At 40.2% G+C, this 25,557-nt stretch overlaps 3 protein-coding genes across 6 annotated transcripts in view; all 3 read right to left on the bottom strand.

Annotated features, from left to right (window-relative positions):
* Nucleotides 1-1,776, bottom strand: part of ythdc2 (YTH domain containing 2) — a 49,797-nt gene extending 48,021 nt beyond the window's left edge. For 2 of the 4 annotated variants that reach the window (XM_084383757.1, XM_084383760.1), the window contains exons 1-2: nt 1,690-1,776; nt 1,101-1,158 (exon numbers count right to left, since the gene is read on the bottom strand). The gene's annotated coding sequence lies outside the window, so the exon portion shown is untranslated. Of the gene's footprint in view, nt 1-1,096; nt 1,159-1,689 lie in introns of all 4 variants that reach the window. The other 2 variants (XM_084383759.1, XM_084383758.1) reach the window with 2 other exon arrangements.
* Nucleotides 1,777-3,537: 1,761 nt separating this feature from the next.
* Nucleotides 3,538-14,608, bottom strand: cenpa (histone H3-like centromeric protein A). The gene is made up of 5 exons (XM_084382899.1): nt 14,497-14,608; nt 13,655-13,844; nt 12,694-12,815; nt 5,258-5,332; nt 3,538-4,163 (listed from the first exon to the last, which is right to left on the bottom strand). Exons 2-5 carry the CDS (start codon nt 13,785-13,787, stop codon nt 4,035-4,037), a joined length of 459 nt encoding a protein of 152 aa, XP_084239025.1. The 5' UTR covers nt 13,788-13,844; nt 14,497-14,608; the 3' UTR covers nt 3,538-4,034.
* A 740-nt stretch (nt 14,609-15,348) lies between these two features.
* On the bottom strand, nt 15,349-21,720 carry psmb10 (proteasome 20S subunit beta 10). The gene is made up of 8 exons (XM_084382891.1): nt 21,549-21,720; nt 19,930-20,023; nt 19,636-19,733; nt 18,266-18,406; nt 17,950-18,065; nt 17,167-17,225; nt 16,670-16,821; nt 15,349-15,614 (listed from the first exon to the last, which is right to left on the bottom strand). The coding sequence occupies exons 1-8, from the start codon at nt 21,611-21,613 to the stop codon at nt 15,503-15,505; spliced, it is 837 nt and encodes a 278-aa protein (XP_084239017.1). The 5' UTR covers nt 21,614-21,720; the 3' UTR covers nt 15,349-15,502.
* Between the last annotated feature and the right edge of the window lie 3,837 nt (nt 21,721-25,557).

The raw sequence follows: 25,557 nt of genomic DNA, 5'->3' as shown, positions 1-25,557 counted from the left end.
GTGCCCCTTCATTCTCCTAATATATATTGTAAATACTGCTTATCTATGAAGCTGACTCCATAAAAAGCTGTTTAACATTGATAGTAATGAATCAGAAAAAAAGAAATGATTTCTTGCCTAACCTTTGTGACAGTATATTTAACTGATGAAGGTACAATGACAATATATGTAATGTTTTACCTCATCAATTGATTTCTGCAAATATATGCTTATTGAGAATTTGGTGCAAGCATCACGTTTCAAACAAGTGAGGACAGGAGCAAGAAAAGACTAGGAACAGAACAGTCCAGCAGTTACGACCAATGTTCCTCAACACACAATACCAAGGAATTTGGGGATTCAACCATCTAGAATCAATGACATTATCAAAAGATTCACAGAATCTCGAGAAATCTCTGCATTTAAGGGGCAAGGCCAATTGTACATAAAAAATACAGTAAAAAAATCTGTTCTGCTCGTTGATCAACAACATTGCCCAGGTCAGCTTGATACACCCAGATATATTAAAAGGAGAGCTCTTACAGTACCGACTGTTTAGTAAGTTCAGCAAAATTGCTGAAGGTCATCAAATTTATATTGAATCACAGCATATTGTCATATTAAGTTTGGCTTCTTTTATAGAAGGTTAACACCACCTAATTTGCACCTAGTGGTCCATTTAAAAATTGTGAGGAGTGCTCAGTACTACTCAGTTTGTTAGCTTCAAGGCTTCTTGCACAGTGCCACCATAAACATATTCTGTTACTGTCACCACAAACTGTTTAACTCAATACATGTTGATCATGTGAAAGGACTCTCAATCGGTGCCACCGGGACTCACTTCAGCTCCCCCTGCCTTCTTACTTACTTCAATGACTAAGTGGCTTGAAGGCTATGAGGGAAACAAGACCTCTGGGGAAGTGTGGTAATTAGCCATGTGGACATTTCACAGTCACATTTTGGCCCCGCCCCATGCTACAGCACAACATAGTGAGGAGACAGATCTACTTTCAGAAATATGTCACTTGTTATGACAACATTGTGCTAGATGTTTTATTACTACGCGTTTCTGCTAAAGAATATACAAAGAATCATATGTGATTTCTGTGATTCTTACTTACTGTATGGATTTATGTCTGGACTGAAACTGGAGAGGGGCCGAGAACAGCTGCACGGCTGCTGTGTGAAACAGAGAGGAAGAGATCGTTAAGGATATACAATAACGTGACATGTTAAACGTTACTGTGATGCATGTGTGAATGACTGTCAGTGTTTTGTATTTTCGGTCTCCGGCAGAGCTGTAGACCTGGACTTGACAGTAAATAAGATAACTCAGGCTTTACTTAATTTCTCTGCTACTTGTGAGATTGAGGTAATAGATAACACAATGAACTGGTAAATCGAGCCGCTAGCCAGACATTCTGACAGCGGAAGCATTGCTGTGATGTGATGTTAGCGGAGTTTGCTTTCAATAAGCCTCTCCACAAGTGGCTGGTGTGTTTCATTTCGCCGGTATCGAAACACACTACTGACTTAGCTCATTTAGCTGAACGCGTCAGAGACATCTGATAACAGAAAATTGTAGCTAGCTAACGTCACCTGCCCAACCTTGTCTTGACACTAACTCACGTAAATACTGTCCATTTATTGGTGAAGAGCTTCGGTATTGTTCGTTATTATGTTTTATTATAAACAGCACCCAGTACTTACTTCAGTACTTTATTGAAATGTTGCGCGTCTTCCGTTCCGCCGGCAGTGTTGCCGCCAATAACGGAAGTAACGATAACTTCCGGTCCGACTCCTTCAAACTATCGAGAGCCAAATGGGTCAAAATTAGTGTAGGCTCGTTTGAGATGAGCGCATCGGCTTGAAAACCGGCGACATCAAGCGTACAGGAAGCCACAGACACACTTAACGTCCTGTTAGGTCTGATTCTGATTGATCACAATTTTTGCTCAGCCCCATATATCAGTTTGTACACGGTCTCCAATTGTTTTAATCATGACAGGGGTCCCATTTAAATACTACAGGTGATCTGTGATGTCATGGGTCAAACTCCATGAATGAATTCTCATTTGAATTAGCATGAGTTTCCTGCTGTATACGGGCCCACATCAGCCGAGAAGTGACATAAAGAAGTTACGACATAAATGAATTGAAAACATAAATAGTCAAACACAAAAGAAATAAAAGTTTTTTAAAAGCTTTCATTATTGATCTGTCACATATTTAGACCGGGGGGGTCCCAGTGTTTCCAGCCTGCTAAAGTGTTTTTGTACTGGGAAATGTGACCTTGTTGGATTCTTCACTGATCAGCACCTGATTAACTGTCCTATCTCAGGGAAATAAATACAACCGACTGTGCGGACCCAATACACTGTACTCACAATAAAACAATACAAAAAATGTGCAGTATATCAGAGCATGCTACAAGTAAATGTGTTCAAAGACATCCCGTGTAAGAGACAGTATTGCCATTGTGCCTGTCATGTACAGTTTACTTCTTGAAATCTTCAGTTCTACTTACAGATTCAATTCAATTTTCTCACTTAAAATGACCTTGTCAGGCCTGACATAAATGGACTTCTGATGAAACAGTTGTTTTTTGTTGTTTTTTTTAGTTCTCCACTCAAAGTCTGTTTGAAAGTAAGAGATGGCTCAACTAGATTGTTGTGGTATGGCAGAGATTTGTAAGCTGATGGAATGCAAAATATTACACATTTACTACCAAAATGTACTGGCAAGTCAAAATGTAGTTGTTTTTTTACATATCCCAACAAGACTGTCAGTATTGAGCAGCAGAAAAAAAGGAATGTAAAAAATACTCTCATTTGCAACAATACAATTAACTTATTCATAGAATAGTATATCATGTTAATATTGAAAAAAATCTGTACCCTTCCACTATTGGATGGAAGACCAACTGTATTACCTTCATCACTTTGTCCCAGTCACAGCCAAATTCAAAGGCAGATTTTATATGTCCATTTTCAAAAAGCCATGCTTCCCTGGCATGCCTTAAAATGTGTGGATGCATGGTCTGGCTGGAGAATTAACTCTTTGGTGAAAGGTGATATAATTTAGGAGGATCTATTGGCAGAAATGGAAGATAATATTTATAATTCTGTTTTCAATTGTGAATATTCACCTGAAACTAAGAAATCGTGTTCTCACATGTTCCAACATCTCACTTTTCTGGGTTTTACGATAAGTTTGTGACAATGGATTAAATCTTTTCCCATACATGCATTTTCCAGGGTGTTAGTAATCTCTTCATTTCTTAGCATTGCTGCGACTAGATTTCATCCCGACTCAGGCATACTGACATACTTCTTGCAACAACATCCTTATGGAATCATATTGCACATGAAAAATACAATCCCTTGTGTGAAAAGCCCCAAAGACTGTTTAAAGAGGCATCGTAAAAAAGGAAACCAAGGATGAATAAAAACTGGTTCCTTTATATGCCTTCTCTGTTAACCTGAATGAATATATAGTAACATAACAAAGACATAGAATTAGATTAGAATTTTCTGTGAAAATAAGAGATCATGCACATAATAGAAAAACATTTTACTGTTTAACAAAATAAGTTTACCTGAATGGGGAACAATATGTACACATCAATAACACACAAAAATCAATACAACACAGAGCACTGATCACACTTACACAGCAGATCTATTATGTAAAGAAAAAAATTCACCATTGTTTAAAAATTAAAGAAGAATTATTTGACAACATTTCTTTTCTTGGAATGTTATTTTCAGGCCCAACTTTGTAAAGGTGATTTAAAGCAAACTCAAAAGACATGCATTTTTAACCATTTACATTGAAACAAAACCTGTGATCATCTGCTAAAATAAATGATAAATGTTTTTGCCCCGAGAAGAACTTATGAACCAAACTTACAAAAAGGTAGCACAAAGTCAGAAAACATCGTAACGGGCATGTAAAACACAGTTTCAAAGTATCTGAACAGACTGAAGTGGAACAAATGCAAGAGTCATTCCTGTTGCTGGTATTCGCTTGCCCACTCGGTACTGTGTGTTTTTTTACAGGTTATCCACCCCACGGATCCTCCTGGCCAGCTGGATGTCTCGAGGGAACACAGTGACCCGCTTGGCGTGGATGGCACACAGGTTGGCGTCTGAGAATAACAAGACGAGAAACGCCTCTGCAGCCTGGGAGGAGGAGGAGGATGAAAAAAGTGAAGTTAGATCAAAGAAACAAGACACTATTCCTGTTAAACCATTTTCTTCTCAGACCAAATTTAGAGTAGGCTTGCCACAGTTATTACCAGTGTTATATGGTGTTTGGGCATAGACCAATTACAAACCCATTGCATTACAAGCCCACCGTACCACCATTTTGCTTTGTTATTAAATAAAACCAATTTAGTTCATTTTTGCATATCAGCGACTATTATGGGTGGGTGATATAACCAAAGATTTATATCACAGAATTTTATTTGTTTTTTTGTTTTTTTCTGGTGACAGTATTATGTCCTAATTTTTCTGCCGTCATCTACAAGAACCAACACATACCTTTTCATCCATTCCCACCAGATGTGGAAGTAAAGACCCAGTGGATTAACTATATTTTTGTTGGAAATGTCCCCATAACAACTGGAACACTCTTACTGTATACGTGTGCACAAATCATTTTACTTCGTTGAGGGAAGCAACGTAAAAAGCCGAATGCAGGTTAGATGTGGGAAACTGTTTTGTCACCTTGCTTCATGTGAAACTTAATACTTCAATGCAGCTCAGCTGCCTCTGCTGTTTTCTACATTGAATGAAAGCTGCTCAGTGATCCTCATGTGTGTGCTGTTGCTGCTCTATGTAAACACACTTGACAGACAATCCATGGCATGCTGAATATTGTACTTCAATAAATATTCTTTGGGGTTTCCTATGAATAAATGCTGTTGAGATAAATTATACCAGCCCTTTGCATCAGTGTAGGGTAGGGAAATAAGTGAAACGATTAACAGACAGAAAAAGCAGCAGCATGGTGCTTGTAATCAAGACCTATAATAAATTCATTATTGAACCAAACTTCATGAATGTTTTCTGTGACAGTAGTTTGTGTTCCACTCATTCCATCACAGAAAAATGAGAGCTGTAAAAATCATTGGAACTGAAAACTGCCATGAAATACATGTTTTTTACAAGTGGATGTAAATTTTGACCGCAGCTGTACATTTGTCGGCTGAATCATTTGCCCTGCTAAGAATGAGAGCGTGTTAACTTTGTGCTGCAAGTAAATTGCTTACCTCCTGCAGGGCCAGAAGAGCATAGATCTGCCACCTGAGACCAGCTACGGAATAACTCTGGCATATCTCACGAACCTGAACAAAGAGAAGGAATAAAGATTTTTTAAATCAACATAGGCTGCTATCATTCAGGCGAGAGAAACACGTAGAAGCAGAAAATTATGATTTTTCAGACTTTGGGTGCATTCCAGAACTATGACTAGAGATCATGACTGTATGCCTACACTGTATTGTGTTAAATAATGTAAGGTATTACAATTAATTTATCACCTAGTGATACATACAGATTGGCCTGTTACTGAAAGCTGCAGCCTCAAAAAGACTGAAGACTTAAGGATGATACTGAATATTTTTATGGAGACAAATCCTTTTTGAAAAATAACACATCTACTGTTGTAAAAAGGTAAAGTAAAATCTCTTCTCCTGAAAAACGTTATGATGATTGTGAATGAATAATTTAAAATTTTTTGTCGGGCCCAAATTATTGTTTTGTTTCCGTCTGTTAGAACTCTGACGGAAAACAAGGTTTGTGAGCCAATAGTATAATGCTGTTGAAATCACGTGGTATATGTGTGAAAAAAAATTGAAAATGGCTGAGTGTACAGTAAGTGACAAGTGGCATGAGCACATTGTGCTCACAACAATGACCCCTAAAATAAAAAATTGCTTATTTAAACAAAACCAACAATCACCAACGGCCACAGAATACAGTGTGTCCTGCTCTCTGAATACCTGAGTCAATTCAGTTGCAGCAGCAAGCCATGTATGTCACTATAGGGCAAAACTCAATCTGGTTAAAAATCGCCCAGACTGCTCTGATAGACTTCCATCTCAACTCAACTCAACTTTATTTATAACGCACTTTAAACAGCGACAGCTGGGACAAAGTGCTGTACATAAATGAGAAAATAGAACGTAAAACATAAAACAATAAAAACAAAAAACAGTAACAAAGTTAAAACGATAAAACACTAAAACAAGAGCAGAGTCTCATGCTGGGTTGAAAGCCAAAGAATAAAAATGGGTTTTAAAGGATAACTACCGTTTTTTACAACCTGGACCTTATTTCTAGCAAACTATCTGGTCATTTACTCACCCAGATAACTTTGGTGTCATCTGAAGTCGTTCGGACGAAATTAGATCCAGCGTAGCGCCGATATATCCATATAATGCGAGTAACGGGGCATCAACACACAGCCTCTATAACGCATTATCTGCCACCAAACTAGTTCATTTCACCAATATTTTGTTACGATATGCTAGTGCTATTCCCCTCTGAGTCCGGGCTCGTCCGTTATCAACATCCAGGGTCAAACTAGCAGTAGCAGCTACAGGTAAACAAGCTGGGCTGTCGCGGGTGCGCGCGCAGCTCAGAGACGACATCCTCCAGGTCAGAGGTAGTAGGTCAACCTACAGACCCCGGATGTTGACAACAGACGAGCCCGGACTCAGAGGGGAATAACACTAGCATATCGTAACAAAATATTGGTGAAATGAACTAGTTTCGTGGTAGATAATGCGTTATATAGAGGCTGTGTGTCGATGCCCCGTTACTCGCATTATATGGATATATCGGCGCTTCACTGGATCTAATTTTGTCCGAACGACGCCGAATGACACCAAAGTTATCTGGGTGAGTACATGACCATATATTTTGCTGGAAATAAGGTCCAGGTTGTAAAAAACGGTAGTTATCCTTTAAGATGACTTTTAAAAATGGACAGTGAGGGGGCTTGTCGTATGTGCAGTGGGAGGTCGTTCCAAAGTTTGGGACCGGCAGTAGAGAAAGCTCTATCCCCTCTGAGCTTCCGCTTAGACCTCGGTACCTCCAGGAGCAGCTGGTCAGCTGACCTGAGGCAGGAGCGTAGGGATGGAGCAGCTCAGAGAGGTAAGGTGGGGCAAGACCATTTAAAAGATTTAAAAACAAATAAAAGAATCTTAAAATGAACTCTAAAATGCACAGGCAGCCAGTGGAGGGAAGCCAGAATGGGAGTAATGTGCTCCCTCTTATGTACTCCGGTTAAGAGGCGAGCAGCAGCGTTCTGGACTAACTGGAGACGTGTGAGGGAGGACTGGCTGACTCCAAAGAAAAGAGCATTGCAGTAATCCAGCCGAGATGTAATGAAGATGTGGATTACTGTTTCAAAGTGCTTTTGTGCAAGAAAGGGCTTCACCTTTGCCAGCCGCCTAAGATGAAAGAAGCTGGACTTAACAACTGCACCAAACTTGCCGATCCAATTTAAAATCACTGTCCATCTTAAAACCCAAGTTTGAGACTGTTGGCTTCATATAGTGTGCCAAAGGGCCCAAATCAACAGGGGGGGTTCACAAGAGCCAGCGTAACAATGAAAGGAGATACCATGCTTTCTCAGGATGGAACCCAGGGGAAGCAGATATACTGACAAAAGCAGGGGCCCCAAAATTGAACCCTGTGGAACCCCGTATGACAGCGGAGCAGAGCGGGACTCAGAACCACCAAGGCTTACGCACATAGTTCTTCCTGCAAGATAGGATCTGAAACAATCTAGGGCACTACCACAAATGCCCACTAGGTGCTGCAACCGAGACACTAAGATATTGTGGTCCACATTATCAAACGCCGCAGTTAGGTCTAGCAGGAAAAGGATCACATAGTCTCCAGAGTCATTCGCCAGGAGGATGTCATTGAAAACTCTTAATAAAGCTGACTCCGTACTATGCTGTGTTTTAAAACCAGACTGGAAGACCTCCAGGACATCATGCTCATCCAGGAAAGACTTCAACTGAGCATGGACAACTTTTTCCAGGATTTTTGAAATAAAAGGAAACTTGGAGATAGGTCTATAATTGGCTAAAATACCACGATCAAGGCCAGGTTTCTTAAGCAGGGGTTGCACCACAGCATGTTTAAAACTTTGGGGAACAGCACCAGAAGACAGACTGCTGTTAATAATAGCCAGAACCGACTGCCCTATACTAGGGAAAACCTCTTTAAAAAGGTGAGGCGGGACAGTGTCACAGGGAGAGCCTGATGGCTTAATCTGGCCAACCACATCTTCTAAAGCCATCAGAGACACAGGCTCAAACAGCTTAAACACAGCTGAGCAGGGAACAGGATCAGAGGGGTCAGATGCAGGAGTAGTGATGAGAGCCCTTGCAGTAGCAACCTTATCAATGAAGAAATGCAGGAAGCTATTGCACATTTCAGGGGATTCCTCTGTGCACGCAGGCTGAGGGGGATCAAGAACAGACTCAATGGTTTTAAATAACACACGTGGGTTGTCAATAAGGTTTGACAGGTGCTCTCTTTTGGCCTCTTTAACAGAGCTCTGGTAGCAGCGCCAGCATTCCTTTAGGATTTGGTGAGAAACCTGCAGCTTGTCCTTCTTCCACCTGCGTTCAGCTTTGCGGCACTCCTGTCTAGCTGCGCGAGTTCTCGCATTGAACCAGGGCTCAGGTTTAGATTTGGGCTGCACAGTTTTGAATGGAGCCACAGAGTCCAGTGTGGTTCGACAGGAGGAGTGAAACCAAGAACTGAGCACCTCCGTGTTTGCAGATGTTAAGCCAGAGGGAACACAGAGCTGGTTGAAGGCAGCAGAGAACTGACCGGCAGTGACAGGGTTAATAATCCTACGGCTGCGAGCAGGAGCGCCAGATTTAACTGCAGCACAAGAGAAAGCAGCTTCGAACAATACAGACAAATGATCGGAAAACGCATTGTCACAGATTTCCACGTTTGATACTGACAAACCATGACAGAGGACGAGCTTTACTTCCACGGTAAAACTTTGTTTTTCCAACTTCAGGCACAGCAATGCAATCTCTATGGCTACCAGGAGGGCTTACACTAACGTCTTTTGTCTCCTTGGATGGTTTCATTTTCCAACCTGGAAAGTCATTCTTCCAGAGTTTTTTGATTTCGTTAGCTCCTATTATGGAAAAGTCATATTGTGTGTTGTATTTTATTGCTGAGACTGCTTTAACAACACGTTGATAGCCGTTTTCACTAAAATATTGCATTATGGTTAGGAACTCATTTCTCTGATTAATCCCACACCATAATCAAGTCAACATGGCTAACGTTACAGCGACACAGAGGAACAAATCCATTGTGTACTTAGAAGAAATACAGTCTGACTGATTTCTTATATCTATTCGCTTATATCTGATGTTTCTGGATTCATATTACTACTGCACTAATGTGTATGTTGCATTGTACTGCTGTAGATGTTTAAGGTTCTGCTCATTTTAACAACTTTATATACTGTACGGAAGTTTAATCTACAGCAATACATATTATCGGATCACCATATGCTAATTTTTTTAGTAGCATGGCTGTCCAGTGAGAATGACACATTTGTAAAAAGTCAGAAAAGCAGACTGTTTTCAGCTTTGTTCATTTCATCTTTAAAGAGTTTATTTAGCCTTTCTTAACATATAAATGAACACTTCATCCTTCAGCTAGTGAGCAATGTTCAAAATCAACAAATCTGGAGATTCCTGGTTTTCACTGGACAAGACGGTTAGATTGTTGGAATAAGAAATCCCCGGGGAACTACATAGCATCAGTGACATTTGTGTTCAGTTACCTAATGTTATAGTTGGTGCCCTCAATGCTTCAGAAGGGATTTAGATGAGGGTGTACGCTGTTTAGACCCTTCACGACACCAGTGCTTAAGGTTAGATGATAAGCTAAATGTTACATAAAGCTAGATGACATATTGTAAGATTGCCATAAATAATGTTGCTTGTATTTGAAACACAGCCATGAAAATTAACTTAAATATACGTAGTTAATGTATAGTTACATTAATTAATTAATTATTCCACCACAGTGATCACTTGACATGACTGAGTCTGAGTCTCACTCCACTCGACAATGAAATATGCAGATAGTGCAACACATTAACAGGAGCAGTGTTGTGACGTGAATGCAATGGAAGGGGGAGATGGAATGTCATATTTAGTGGCTGAATGTTACCAATAACACCTTTAAATTATCTAATTCTTCAGCATAGTCTGAATATGATTTACATGTAACATAAAGGGGCTGTTTGTGATCCTGAAATATACTCAGTTCACGCAGGACAAGAAATCCCCTAACATCTGGCTTTTGTCTTCAATGTGAATGTGCAAAATCAGCATTTACTCCCACGTCCAAGGACTCTTCAGTAGTCATGGGTGTTTGTTGGCTCCAGCCCCGATCAGCTGTGATGAAAACACAAGACCCAGGTGGCCATGCCACTTTTCCTCCCTTGTCAGGTGCGATGCTATGACGAGTGTTGAAGTTAAGGTGGCCGGCTTACTGATATTTTTCTATCCTTCTCTGTTAAAGCAGCACTCAAACATCCAGAGACTGATGTAAAAGATGTTTAAAACAGTAATCACCTTTACATCATCAGTGGCTTCCATGTCACTGTCACGTGATATCTCACGTCTGAGCTACTTCCATTATCAGCACCAGAAAAAATGATTTGTCTAATTCAGGATGTTGCTCGACATTGATTAAGATTTTTTTTAAATACAGTCATGGAAAAAATTATTAGACCACCCTTGTTTTCTTCAATTTCTTGTTCATTTTAATGCCTGGTACCACTAAAGGTACATTTGTTTGGACAAATATAATGATAACAACAAAAATAGCTCATAAGAGTTTAATTGAAGAGCTGATATCTAGCCATTTTCCATGGTTTTCTTGATAATAACCAAAATCACTTAAGTTCTTACATCAATAGCTATGGCACTGTACTGCCAAAAACAGTGCTTTTAGGCATTCCATGTTTTCTTTTCTGTCTCTTTTAGTCACATGATACACACAGGAGTTAGTACTTGATTGCATAACCATTGTTTTTGATGACTGCAGCCATGCGTCTTGGCATGCTCTCCACCAGCTTCTGACATTGTTCTGCTGTCACAGCAGCCCATTCCTGTTGCACAAATTCAAACAAATTTGCTTTGTTTTTGGGCTTGTGGTTCTCCATTTTGAGTTTGATGATTCTCCACAGGTTTTCCATTGGATTTAGATCTGGTGATTGAGCAGGCCAAGGCATGGTTCGAATGTTCTGGTTCTCCATCCAGGCTTTAACTGACCTTGCCGTGTGGCAAGGGGCATTGTCTTGTTGGAAAATCCAGTCATTCGAGGCAGGAAAGAGTTTTCCAGCTGATGGAAGAAGACTGTTTTCAAGAGTAGCCCTGTACATGACCTGGTTCATTCGCCCTTCACACAATTGCATTTGCCCTGTTCCACCCATACTGAAACAACCCCAGATCATCACTGATCCACCCCCATGTTTTACTGTAGGCGCAAGACAGTCTGGTTTGTAGGCTTCTCCAGGCCTCCTCCTAACCAGTAAGTTGGCTGGAGTGGGCATCAACTCAAAATTGGATTCATCACTGAAGAGAACCTTAGCCCATTCATCAACAGTCCAATCCTTGTGATCCCTAGCAAAGAGTAACCGGGTCTTCCGCTGCCTTTCGTTGATGAAGGGCTTCTTCCGTGCCCTGTGTGACTTCAGACCAGCTTCAAGAAGTCGGTTTCGAACTGTCCTTGCCGAACAAGTCACATTTCTTGACAGTGCCCACTCATTTTTAAGGTCCCTGGAGGTCTGACGACGATTCCTGACACAGGAAGGGATGAGTGCACGGTCATCTCGTGGGGTAGAAAGACGTTGCCTGCCTCGACCAGCTAGCAATTTGGTAGTACCATGTTCGGCTTGTTTCTTCTTGGTGTAATGAACGGCTGTCTTGGAGATCTTCAGTTTTTTGGCTACCTGTCTCTCACTCATGCCACTTTCCAGCAGTGCCAAGATGGCTGCCTTTGTGGCTTCACATAATTCTTTTGTTTTAGGCATTATGTGAGAGCTGACAACTTCTGAGTTGTGCTACGGCTTGAATGTAAGCAGGAAACCACTCCAGGCCTTTGCATGTGCAGTGCTGCTTATGACATGAAATGGCCTCTTATATACCCTGGGAATACAATTCAGCTTAAGCATGTCAAATAGGACAAAGTATTATGTAATCAGCTGCATTTTTTGTCGTGTTCATTGTATTCTTCAGGTAATATACCTTTAGTGGTACCAGGAATTAAAATGAAAAAGAAATTGAAGAAAACAAGGGTGGTCTAATAATTTTTTCCATGACTGTAGGTTTTAACATTTTCTGGATGTAGTCTGATTACGCTTATGATTTGTTGCTCTTTACAGTTCCATGTTTTTCCAAACTTGCAACATATGGACCAAAAAAAAAAAAACAGAAAGGCTTTTTTTTGTACATAACTTGTTGTTACACTAAATGACATTTTAGTGGGTGTCTTCTAGTAATTGTAATTTCTTTGTAATATGTAATTTTTGAAGAAGACATTTCTGAGTCAGACAGACAGATATGCAGCTGCATGTGTGAAGTGCAGACATATGTGCAGCTATTATATTCTCCTCATTGTTTGTTGATGTTTGACTCACCACGCGAGAGAAGGGTGATTTGCTGATCAGAAGATCTGTGCTCTTCTGGTACTTGCGGATCTCCATTAAGGCCCTGGTTCCTGGTCGAAACCTTCTCTTCCGGGGAGATGCACGGGGCTCCTCTGGAAAACAGATACACAGTGTTCGAGTGGTTGTTGTGATGGAAGGACAGGTCAGATTTCCTCTGAAGGAATAAGGACACTACTAGACAAATAGGTCAAATACTCTATATCACTCTACAACACCACATGGAAATTATTTTGCACAGGTGTGATATCGGTGTTTTAGTTGGAGTATGGACGTTTTTAAATGACCTGCCTTGTTTTTCCAGATTTTTTTTTAAAAGCAGTGACTTATTTATTTGACTGGAACACGATTATTTGCTAAAATATCAGCAGTTTCCAACATTTTTTGGTCTATTTGCCAATGGCTGGTCAGGTGAGACACTTGCCAGCCTGAAGATTTTTCATCTGGCCAAACCGCTTAAGATGCAATGTCTTATGCAATTTAATCTGTGAACCGCCACCTCTCTTAGATTTTCTCTACTCCACCTCCACCCTGCACAAAATTCTCTTCTGTAAGCGTCAACGAAGTAAGCCTAACCACAGTGACAGCGAGGGCCAATCAAAGAATTGTGACACAAGTATTGGTAGTCATATCCTTCATGCCACCACCTGTGTACAGAGTCGATGTGTTGTCAATCATGGGTTGTAGTGATGAGTTTTTAGTGAAGTAGGCATATTTCAGCAACCTAACCTAACCAGCTAATGACAGTCCATCTACTTGACACCTTAATTCCACTGGACATGTCTCTGCAACCTTGCATGTGCTATGCCGTTTTGATCTGTCCTCCACGTGGCTTCATATCCCACTGGGTGCGTTTCAGGCTGTCACATTAAGGCTGTGACAGCCAACGGGGTGCAGACATGCCCAGTGGAATCTGGCAGGAGGCCACTCTCACTTGAAACTCCACTCAGTCTTGTCTTCTGGGGTGTCTTCTGGGGTGTCGACCCAGAGGTCCCTGGGGTGGGCTGTGGGGGACGACGTTGAGGGGTTTTACCCTTCCTGCGCTCTGCAGGCACGTCACGACGCATCGTCTCAAAGGTACAGGTCAAGACCACAAGATGAAAAATACTGCAGCCAAGGTCCAACTGTGAAGGATGGGGACATTACATGTGTCATCAGTCAAAATACAAATCTTCAAGCCATCTCTTTAAATGAATTATTTATCATTATTATAAATTGTTATCATTTTCTATACTTCTACAGGGCACAACCAATTAAAGCAGAAATATTAATTTCAGCTAAAAAAAATTATAATTAAGGAATGCCTTCATTTTCTTTGAATTTTGCTTCTGGTGAATTTAATTGAATATTCTGTATATTTATGTATTGAGGCCAAATTAAAACTTAGTATCGGCAGTTTCAGTCGTCTTTACATTATCTTACCTTAATTCCTAAAACTGAACACAACGTATGAAGTGAGAGTGTGGCCTTAGTAAGTAATACCCTGGAGACACAGTAAACATTTGAGAGATCACGAAAATACCACTGAAGATGCAACACACTGCGAGACAATAGGATAAACAGCAACGTCCACATGAGCTGCTGAGAAGACGGACGGTAGGTAACCTGTCACGTGATATCTCCGTGCACAGCGGCTGCAGCGGCGTCACTTCTCTACCCCGTTCTTCACGTTAGAGCCCTGGTCGCTTTAACGGAGGTGTTATTTTACGTTTACAGCTTCAAATTAAGTCGCTCTTTTTACAGGTTTTCTTACCCCAAAAGGACCTGTAAACGTACCTGTAGAGTTGAACAATGTCCAGCGTTTAACAAAACCGAATGAAGTCGTCGAATTCCGCCGTACAGTCTCCTCACCAAACAGCAGCAGCATCAAGTGAAATTCAAACGACGTCCCAACATCTGCTCAACCAATCAGCTTGGAACAAGTGGGCGGGGCAAGCTCTTTGGGAGCGCTTGGTTAGAAGCATCCGTACTATTTAGATGGGCGGGAATGTCAGCCGTGAATTTAGATAGTTGGGATGTTTCTAAGTGTGTTTGGGCTCATGATCCTGCTGTACTATGACGTCTAGTCAAATCATGGCTAGACTGAAGGTCTAAATAGGGCCGTGCATGGAACCTAAAACACTTTTTTAGAAACTGGATCAGTTATATCCAAAGCATGACCACATCATCCGAAGAACAATACATCAAGCTTAATTCCCTACAAAAGAGTTAGAAAAGCATCTTCTGAAGAAATTCCCTCTTTGAGTTTTACAATATTGTATTCACAAGAATGGGATGTACAGACAACCTGCCAACATAATGCCTCCAACCCCAGCTATTGCCAGTGCAGAAGCATAAAAACAGTGTACCGATCTGTGTGTGTGTGATTTTAGATTAAGAAATGTTTATATTGTTTAAGAAGAAGACTTTTTATTTGTAACATACAATCATACTCAGTACAATGTAGTGGAAATTAATTGCTATCTGAGCACCTGGAACATCCAAAACAACATGCAAACTCCACACATAAAGGTGTCATATCTTGGGAAGACATGTTTTAGTACCAAAAAGAAAGACAAATGAAAGCTGCAGAAAGCTGCAGTGTTTCGCCCCCTCAGATGCAGTCAACAAATAACTTGCAGGCACTGATCATTTAACAAACAAAAGCCTTTATTACAATACTACTTCCTTTATAGTCAATATACCAGAGAAGAATCTGTTCCTAATCCTGTCTTTCTTTTCATTTAATACACTAATGCATTACTACATGTTTTTTATTCCAGCTGGAGCATTCGATTGTATTTTACTCAGTGTCCATGATCTGAACAGATTCATCGACCACATCCAGAGAGAGCGGGGTCACGGATTTGGTCAGGACAGCTGTAGTGCCAGGCTTATACCTGTACTGTCCCTCTCTGAGAAAAAGACAGACAAGGAGAAACATCTTATTTGTTTTGCTTAAAAAATGATTTAAAAAAATGATTAAGTCACATTCAATTATTTCTTTTCTAAGTATTCTCAAAGGGGCACTATGTAGTTTAGAGAAGACATTTGAACTCAGAATTTTAATATTCACAATATAAATGAGGTAATAAAACAAACTCAAACATATTTATCTTTTCCACATGTCAATAAACAAGCTGTTCTCAGAGGAAAATAAGGTCCCAGAACACTGGTTGAAGCTAGAAAGGTGGCAGGGTCCGCCACATATAAACAAAGTAAAACATTATTAATTGTGTTGTCCTTTAAGGTCAGTTTGTTTATTCAGTTTATTCAGTCATGAAAACAAAGAGAGTTTGTTTGCTTAGACAGAAAAAAATCATTCAAATCATTCAATGAAGATCTTTCTCTTCTCATTAACATTTCTCCTTCCCACAACTACAGAGTGCTCCTTTAAAGGTTTACTTGAACACTGTAATTTCAAGAAGTGCCATAGCCAGGATTATTACACTCAACAAAATATAAACACTATACTTGAGGTTTTGCTCCCATTTTTGAGTTGAAGTTAATGATCAAAAACTTTTTCTGTTCACATTACAAAAAACTAATTACTCTCAAATTTAGTTAAGTCTGCATTAGTGAGCACTTCTCCAATGACCAAAATAATCTATCTACCTGACAGGAGTGGCATATCAAGATACTGATTAAACAGTATGGTGAGTGCACAGGTGGGCCTTGGACTGTCACAATAAAGGGCCACTCAAAGGCCCTGTCCACATGTAAAGCTTTATCTATGCTTTTCTAATTCTGATGTATTTAACCTGTTTGGTTTTCTGAAACATGAGGATCTATTAGTTATTCAAGAAGTACTTGGTGCATCTCCTTCTCCCTCTGCCATTTTGAATTCATCATGCCATTATATTTTAAAAAAGATCAACATTACATGGAGATATAAAGATAATACTTAAAGGGAATTGTGGACAGGACAAATCTGATAAATCAGCTAAAAGATACCAAAATAATGGCTAACCTTTTTCCCTTCGTCGTAGGCTTGTCGTAGCCTCGCAGGTACTCCACTCCAGCTGCGGTAATAACACACAAGTCCACGTTGCTGCCTGAACCCAGGTCACAGAATATCCCTGCAGCAATAGCATCTTGTACAAGTTGCTTTGCCTCTTCCAGCTGAAAGAAAGACAGCAGGAGGAGAAAAACAAAATGTTCCTTAGGCAGCTCATAAGAAGAGACCGAGACAGAAGAGGGCAGGACTGAGTATCTACTCAAAACTGAGTAACAACTAGAGATGCAATCCATCCTCCGGTGGTTATGTTGGAGGGCAAAACAAATGAGATTATTTTGTATAGATTAATTTTCTCTTTTCTCTATACAGTTTATCTGCAGTCACCTATCACAGATTATGTTTGATGGCAAAAAAACATTTTAGGTTAGGAAAGGGTTTATACGTCATGGAATAATATCATCAGGGACAACAAATTTCACCTGCCATGAAAGGAAATGAGTCAGTCTTACCTCCATGTTTGGTTTGAATCTGTCCTCGAATACGGAGACAGCAGCTGCAGCTCCGGAGCCTGAAACCGGAATCAAATATTATTCTTAAACATTTCGCATTCTCCACTTTTTTTGTATTCTGTCCAATGTTTGGTTGGGATTTAAAGCATGGTCATGAGAGAGACTATTCATTCAGCTGTATTTCTATGGTAGAAATAACAACCTTGAAACTTCAACTGAGAAAAAGTTTCACCCTTCAAACATCTGCCCACTATGGAGGACAGAAACTGGCAAATTAAAAAACAAAGTCAGGAATAAATAAAAGGCACCAAAATAACATTAAACACAAATGTAGGTGTGAACTTATTAAATGTGACAGAAATGGATATTTATGTTTTAATTTGCATCTGTACATTAATTTCTTTACACAAATAGTAGGTGGGTCACGATTTAGATTTTAAATTGAAAATTGATCGAAATGAGCCTTCAGTTTCACCAACTGAAATTAAATGCTGTATGGATGAGTCAGACCGAGTTCCCCAAGCTCCAAGTGTGGGCATACTTTCTGTTGACTCTCCGCCAAATTGAAAGTTTGTACTGAAAGTCATTTAATAAAAAACTCTGCTGTTGCATTTCGGGGTCATTTATTTCAGTAGATTTAACTATGTTTCTCTCCTCTGCTGTCTAGAATTGTGGGAAACACACTTAAAAAATGTAGACACCCCCAATGTCCTTACCATGGTTCTGCCCCTGCTGGTCACTACATAGAAAAGGATACTGTACTTTAAAAACATATACACATACCCATGGTGAGGAAAGGCAGTTTGTCATATGAGCCGTGTGGGTAAACACTATACAGGTGAGCTCCAGTAACATCAACTCCTCCAACAATCAAAGATGAACCCACTTGACCCTGGTACCTGAAAAACCAGACAGACATTACTACAAAATCCTGCATTCTCTCATTCAGAGGGAAGAATATGGAAGAATCCAGCCTGGACATGTGGAGATGTTCATGAACAAAGAAACACATGGAAAACAAAAGACGTGAAACTGAAATAAGAAATGATTAACATGTGACCATGAGTGATTTTGGTTTTATATCCTCTGTTACCCTCACCTGAACAGCATTTGTTTCAGCTGTCGGGTTACCATGGCAACAAGGGGGGGTCGCCCAGTGTTGAGGGTGTGGAGTTCAACGTTGGATGACATGATCTGTGTGGTGATATCTGCGTCTGCAGCCACACCAGCCCCACAGCAGCTACAGAACATACAGGAGTTTATCAAGTGTAATAAGTCAAACAACGAACAGTTTCATAAACATGGCTGCAATACTTTTACTTGGTCTTAGGAAAAGAGTAGTATACTTAGAGAGCTCTTATTGTCATTGCACAGAATACAACAAAGTGCTACTCCAAGACACAAATATGAATATAAAAATATAAAGAAACATAAACAGTCACAGTAAACAAACATCTAGTCAACAAACATCTACAGCTGAATAATAGGTAGAAAAAACTCTGTGTGAGATTAGTTATTACAATACCAGGCTTACCAAGGCTAAACAGACCGTGGTCATCATCACTTTGCTTCATAAAGTTCGATCAAAATGATCTTGTTAACTTATCTTGTTGTCGTACTAATTTTAATGTCTCATAGGCTCATAAATAAAAAGAGTATAAAACCTCTGAAAGACTTTCTTCACCCTTTATATAAATAAGCATGCAGACCAATTCCTGAAGGGGACACCAAAAGTAACACTCTGCTAAGGAGCAATAGGCCTATTTAGCTTTTCCAGCTTCTGTCACTCATATTCGAACAGTTGCAGACAGTGGTTTTATTTTACTGTGGCTTGCTAATCGCTAGCTGATATATAAAGTGACCTGTAATTCAGAGCAGGAAAAGACTGGTGATGATTATAAATGTATTTTAATTGCAATCAGGGGAAGAGGTAAAGAATTGTCTATCGTGTCCTTTGTTTGAACTTCTAACTGGATGTCAGCCATGTACAACACATAAAGAGTCCCACACATGTCCTGTACCTGCATCGTGTGCCACACTGTTGAGGGCTATCAAGGTACAAGGGCCACTTATTAATGTTATTGAAATCACATAGTTGTGTTTACATTGATATAATATTATGTGATTTATATGCTGTAATTACACGGTTTAGCCATTACAAAAATGATCTGCAAAGCCTGGCGCTCTTCCTGGGGGCTTGGGCAGCCCATATGACTCTGTGAGCAGTTAGAAGGCTTCTGACTGGATCTGTAAACCCCTCACATCACCAGATTATCTGTGCCGGACAGCATGTTTTGAACAGGCACCTCACCAGTATATGTAATACAAACACTTTGAACCAATCTATAAAAAAAAAGTCTTTCTAATACAAAAAGTCATATTGAATACTTTGAAGCAGGAGTGACAGAGAAAATAACGAGTGCGGACAAAGTCAGGGTTGTCCTGCCGTGGAACTCTGGTTTTACTCACTAGATCTTTGGTGCGATGTAATGAATCTTCATGCAGTTTTTGTCAGCCACCACCATGTCGTCTGTAGCCCTGGTGTCTGCTCCCAAGATCACGCCATCCTGACAGAAGGACAGGAATTCACATCACACCTGGCTGATGTCAGCCTGTTTACTCCCTGAACACTAAAACAACTTCCTGGTTTATTACAGACACGCACGCCAGCCAGGAAGCTATGTAGTCACCTGTCATTACCCCTTTTTGATTTTGTCAGTCTGTATGTGTCTGTCAGTGATAACAGTGAAAGCAGATCCTCACCTTGTAAACAATCCCAGCAATGGTGGTCCCTGTCTTTCTGGCACTGGGGGCTTTGTAGCCACGCTCTGACAAACTGGACTCCAACACTGCATTCCTAGAGATGATGAAGATGAAACCGCAGATGAACAGACAGGCAGAGACAATTAGTGCCCTATCTCCTATTATCCTGCCTTAAGCATCCCATAACTATTCTGTATACTGCCCAGTAAAGGAGTTACACTGTATGTACACAAAAGAAAGTTGTCAGATCTTGGTGATTTAGTGGTGCATGGAAATACTGTACAGCTGATATCCAATGTGAAGGATGTCTGTTCTCTATGGAACTAAAATGATCTTTATGTTCCCGCAAAAGACTTCAAGGTGCACTGGTGACAGATGACTGTATATGTGTGTGTGTGTGTGTGTGTGTGTATGGAAATACAACATGTATTCAATAGATACATACTCAGTATACCAAAGTATTATCTTAGCTTAATTCCTATGTTATTACCTAACTAACATCTTCTGCTTTAATTTTACTCTGTAATTACCCAGGACTTTACAGTAATTCCCGATAATTGTACTACTACAGCTTGTCATTATATTGATCTAACTGATTTGTGTTGGCGATTTCTTCACATTGCTCCGTATTAACGGTCTGCATCCTGCGGCTCTTTAGCCCCTCTGCTCTGCAAGTGGCTCCCTGTGGCTTTGACATTTTACATGGAAATGAATAATATTTCACTGTTTCAGGCCTAGAGTGATGCTTACTTTCTCTGACAGTAAAAATGTGCAGCCTACACACAGGATTGTATTAGTTCTATCTAGTTGTGATTAATTGAATGATCCTGAGTTAATATCATTGTGTTTTATGCTCAAGCCGAGGGTTGATTGCTTTATGTGGATGAGGACAGAAAGGAAGAATTAACTCACACTGAAATAAATACAATTTAAACTTCTTTTCTTTTTTTTTTTTTAACTTTTACTGTTTTTAAATCTAGGCTGCCGCTATGTGTTTTATTTATTATCAAATGAGGCTACTTCTTACTTTATACATTTTCACAAACACAGGGAGGAATTAAGTAGGCTAGGTCTGCACATATCGTTCTGTATTGCTACTCTATTACTATTTATTGTAGGCTACTTCTTTTGTTTCATAAATACACCAAAACATGGCATCATTGAAATGGAAATGCAAAGTTCAACTACCTTATACTGTAAGCATAAGTAGCCCACTGCAGAGTTGCCACATCACGTAGAAATATAAATTAATGTTCATTTAGGTCTATTAATAATCTTGATAGGCTAATTTAGACTTTCTAGGCTGCGTTACCTTCATTATAGGACACAAATATGGACGGGGCAAGAATGGCTCTTGGCTAGTAAAGGTCTCTGACCCCTGACCTTACCTCCCTCTGTACCACAAACTCTTACCTCAAGTCCCCACAGCAAATTCACAGTAATGCTGTGGTGACATGTAGGTCTCTACAGGACACACAGAATGATCACTGAACGTTATCAGCTCAGTAGAGAGCCAGACAGAGCAACACATACCAGAATCATTACAGATCATTATAGTATTTCCTCGTCCTCCATTTTAGCCTCAGTAACAACAGACCGCCTACAATAGAGATCTTTACCTGCGGCTGTTTTCGAAGCAGAAACCTCCAGCCTGCAGCTCACAGGGCTTCAAACTGTGAAGCATGGTCAGTGTGGACACAGAAGAGATGAAGATGAAGCTGAGAGCTGATCCTGAGTTCAACAGAAGCGTTAGAAGCGTCGTCAGCGTGTCAGGCTCCGTGTCAGCGCTTCTCCTGGGTTCTACTTTTACTTTCACTTCTTCAGCACGAGCCCAGGCTTCCGTCTCCCCACTGTAAAAAGTATCCACACTGAGCAGACATTTTTCTCCTGGCTTTGAAAGAGTGACTTTTTGAACCACAAGGCCCAGAGGTGCTGTCAGAGGACTGAAGCAATTCCACTTTTCTGTGATATGTATGAGAGAAAACCCACATATCATTTTGCGTCATGCGCGACTAATGGACTGCTGAATCATATTCATTGATATATCTTGCAGTGTATTAAAGTCTGTTACTGTGGAGATGGAGCCTGGCAGCTGCAGGCCTAAAATGCTCAGGTGACACATAAAGGTCCAAACAAGCAACCTTTAGTTTAATCACCAAGTTTCACTTTTTTCCTCTTGAAAATAACATAAGGCATTAATGTTACCTCAATCCTAATTTAAGATTTTTATTTTTATAATTATAACATAATCACTTGTACTGTGAAAATGATCACAAAATATATATATTTGAAAACTGCTCTATTTTTGTTTCCTTATTGGGATGTACCACAAAGTCACATGAGTGGGTAAGAGAGGTGGGCTGAGCCTTTAGCCAGGGTTTTCAGTGGGCTTGTTCGAGATGAAGTGCGCCTCGCCTGAGAAGCGGGTGAGAGCCTTTAGTCTGCACAGGAAGCCACAGAAAAAACTCTCACATCCAGTTGGATCTGATTCTCATTTACTAAAATGTTATCAAACTTACATAACAGTCTGTTCAAAGTCTCCTTAGACACAGAAATCAATCTCAATCAATCACCTTATTGACGGATGTTTCAATTCCTCAACTGCATCTTGAGAAAAGAGAAGAGAGGAGGCTTGCCAGAGGAGCTATGTGTGAGGGTGCACAGGTGTATCCTTTGGTGGAAGTCTTTTTGGCACCTGTGACTTAAAGAGGCATGACACACAGCTGGGATATACAAACTATGGTGGGAGCAGGACTCTTCAGCTGTCTTCCTCTTCACTACTTGCACAATGTAGTGTGAGGTATATTACAAACTGCTTGTCTGATTACTTCCTGTCAGGTCTACAGTAACGTCATCTTTGACTCCAGTGTTAGTGATCACAATCCTTTTTCAATCTCTAAGTAGTAACTAAACGTTAGCTTTTAACATATTGTCAACAGTATTTGTCATTCACATTAGTACATAGTGTCTACCACAGAAGCAGTTTTTGAGTCATTTGCAGGGTGTGTATATGTATGTCTGTCTGTGGACAGGGTGTTGTCAGGGTGATAGTATCACAACTGAGTGAATCTTTACAGGTGTGGTGTTGAGATCAGAATGAAGGTTGGGTTCCAAGAGGGCTGTGGTCCAGTGTAATCATAGTAATTACTACTAAGCAGTCATGGGTCAGAACGTCAACATGTTGACGGGCGTTGCAGCTTGTGTGATCCCATTGCAAGATAATCTCTTGTTTGCTCTGTTTAGTTAACCTGCCACCTACTTTCTAGTGTGTGTTTCCCTCTGTGTGGATCTGGTGTGGGAATGGCTTCCTTCAGTGGTAGTTCTACTCAAGGCAAACACTGTTCACGTTTTTAGTGGTAAATTTAATTGATGTTTCATTTGACTGACCTGTTTTTTTCTGCCTACCTCAGGATCACGTCTCTTTTACCTACCTGTCTGCCTTCCTGTGTACTTGTCAACCTGCTACCCCTGGACCTCCTGTCTACCAACGCCCTGCCATCCCCACTTCACTACCACTAAATCTTTTAAGACCACTTCACTTTTGTTTCTGTATGTAGTCTGCATTTGGGTCAATGCAAACCTGTAACACAAGAATTGTGATGATGATGATGACAGCCTGTAAGGCAATGTTGCAGTCACTGAAACATCCCAAAACTATATATGTTGACCGGGTTTTATTGTGCATCACAGTTAAATTAATATTTCTAGTGGCCAATTAAAGTCCTACTTGCTGTACCTGTGAGATGTTGAAAGAAGACAGTCACAGTATCAAATCAAATCAATTTCATTTATATAGCCCAAAATCACAATCACATTGCCACAGTGGGCTTTACAATCTGTACAGTGAACGACATCCTCTGTCCTTAGACCCTCGATTCGAGTGAGGAAAAACTTGCCATGTTGAGGAAAAAAAAACTTTTACAGGGGAAGAAAAAGATGGAAGAAACCTGAGGAAGAGCCACAGAGGAGGGATCCCTCTCCCAGGACAGACTGACATGCAATAGCTCATTATAGGTGTGCCATCAGTCAGACAGGAAGCCTGCACTACCAATAAGGATTTGTGGTTGGTAACTTCAGGGTTAACTCTGGGTTCTCAGGCCTATGACGGTGGTTCATTTCTTAACGCCGCCTTCTGACAAATCAATTCTCTTGGAAAATGGCATCACCATTTGACGACAATCCCGTGGGACTCTATACACCAATCTTGAGAGGGTCTCATCTGAAGGACTAATTTAAGTGAGCTGCTTGACCCCTATATTGCCAGTGCAACACATAGAAGTCGTGCCCTTACTGTATAATTGTCTTATTTTGCATCAGGTACTTTTCTGTACAGTATGCTGTGGGTGATGCAGAGAACCTGTTCAAAAACACTGTCTACAAGACAGGTCACAAGGTGGCTAATGCTCTGACAGCTGATGGACACTTTTGTCGTTTTCCCCCGCATCTTGCACACATGGACCATAAAAGAGGGCTTTTACAACATTACAGGTGGGCATTAACCTATGTGAGTACTTGATCTACAAATAACTTTGACCAATGATGTTATTCATAGCCTACTGTTAATCATTCCATAGGTTGTTGCAGCTGCAGTATCTCTGGGCTCATTAGGTAGAGCAGAGGCTGAGTGGAGGAGCAGCAGCAGGGCAGTTTTAGTATAAGAGGAAGTTGAAGCAGTTATAAGTCCCACATGCAGACCAATACCATAAGCAAAAATTTAAAGTCATTCAGTTCCAGCCAAGTTTCCATACTCTCGCCATCTGTGTTAAGATGGGCAAATAGAGACTGCATGAAAAGAGCTTTGGGGGTACACTTTAGATTTATTACTACAAATATCTAGCTTTGTACCCCCAAAGCTCTCTCTGAGGAGACTGACAGTGTTGTCATGTACAGTAAAGTAATTTCCCCATTTGCGGGACAAATATTGGAATTCTGATTCTGATTCTGACGTACAGGCTTGGTTTGAGAAAATGAGACGAATAATAGTCAATCTACCTTTTAGATGACGTATCAGTGCATATGAAAGGTTGCTTTTATTGTTGCCTCTGTGTGGAACAGTCTGTTCATGGTTGGTGGATGCAATGTCTCTCTGTCCACTGTAAAGAAAGTCAAGTCATGTAATTTACTGCCATAAAAATTAAGATATAATAGAACTGTGTTTTATAGGGGTATGAATCTTTGGGTGTCTCACGATTCGATTCGATTCCGATTCTTACAGTCACGGTTCGATTCAGAATCGATTCTCGATTCAACCGATTCTCGATTCAAACGATTCTCGATTCAAAGATTGATACAGTGCATAGTGTGTTAAGGCAAATTATGGCATCAAAACAATACAGTTTGTTTAAGATAATATGTTTTTTAAACAAACTGATTCCAATGATGTAATCACACAAAGGCAAACATTAAAAAAGGTAACATTTATTCATGCTAAACAAATAAAAACTTACTTACTGTATAAGAAATAACTTGCATACATAAAATTGCCTAAATAAAAGCTTAGGCCAGCTGCCTTTTTCTCCCAGAAGTTACAAAAATAAACTGTACACAAATAACACAAATTGGTGTTTTGTGTTTTCTGTGGGTGGAAAAAAAAAATATAATAATATATATATATTTTTTTTTAAATCG

This window comes from Pagrus pagrus (assembly GCF_965226575.1).
Source record: "Pagrus pagrus genome assembly, chromosome: 19".
Taxonomy (NCBI): Eukaryota; Metazoa; Chordata; class Actinopteri; order Spariformes; family Sparidae; genus Pagrus; species Pagrus pagrus.
Note: the sequence above shows the minus strand (reverse complement) of the source record. Positions and strands in the feature narration are given on the sequence as shown.

What these genes read in the sequence shown, in the direction of transcription:
- cenpa (XM_084382899.1), bottom strand. Translation starts at nt 13,787, where the DNA reads ATGCGTCGTGACGTGCCTGCAGAGCGCAGGAAGGGTAAAACCCCTCAA. An exon ending in AATCACCCTTCTCTCGCGTG is followed by an intron (nt 5,333 to 12,693) that starts GTGAGTCAAACA and finishes CTCTTTGTTCAG; the next exon opens with GTTCGTGAGATATGCCAGAG. An exon ending in CTCTTCTGGCCCTGCAGGAG is followed by an intron (nt 4,164 to 5,257) that starts GTAAGCAATTTA and finishes TCCTCCTCCCAG; the next exon opens with GCTGCAGAGGCGTTTCTCGT.
- psmb10 (XM_084382891.1), bottom strand. Translation starts at nt 21,613, where the DNA reads ATGCTTCACAGTTTGAAGCCCTGTGAGCTGCAGGCTGGAGGTTTCTGC. An exon ending in ACTGCCTTTCCTCACCATGG is followed by an intron (nt 17,226 to 17,949) that starts GTATGTGTATAT and finishes TTCCGGTTTCAG; the next exon opens with GCTCCGGAGCTGCAGCTGCT. An exon ending in GATTCAAACCAAACATGGAG is followed by an intron (nt 16,822 to 17,166) that starts GTAAGACTGACT and finishes TCTTTCTTTCAG; the next exon opens with CTGGAAGAGGCAAAGCAACT.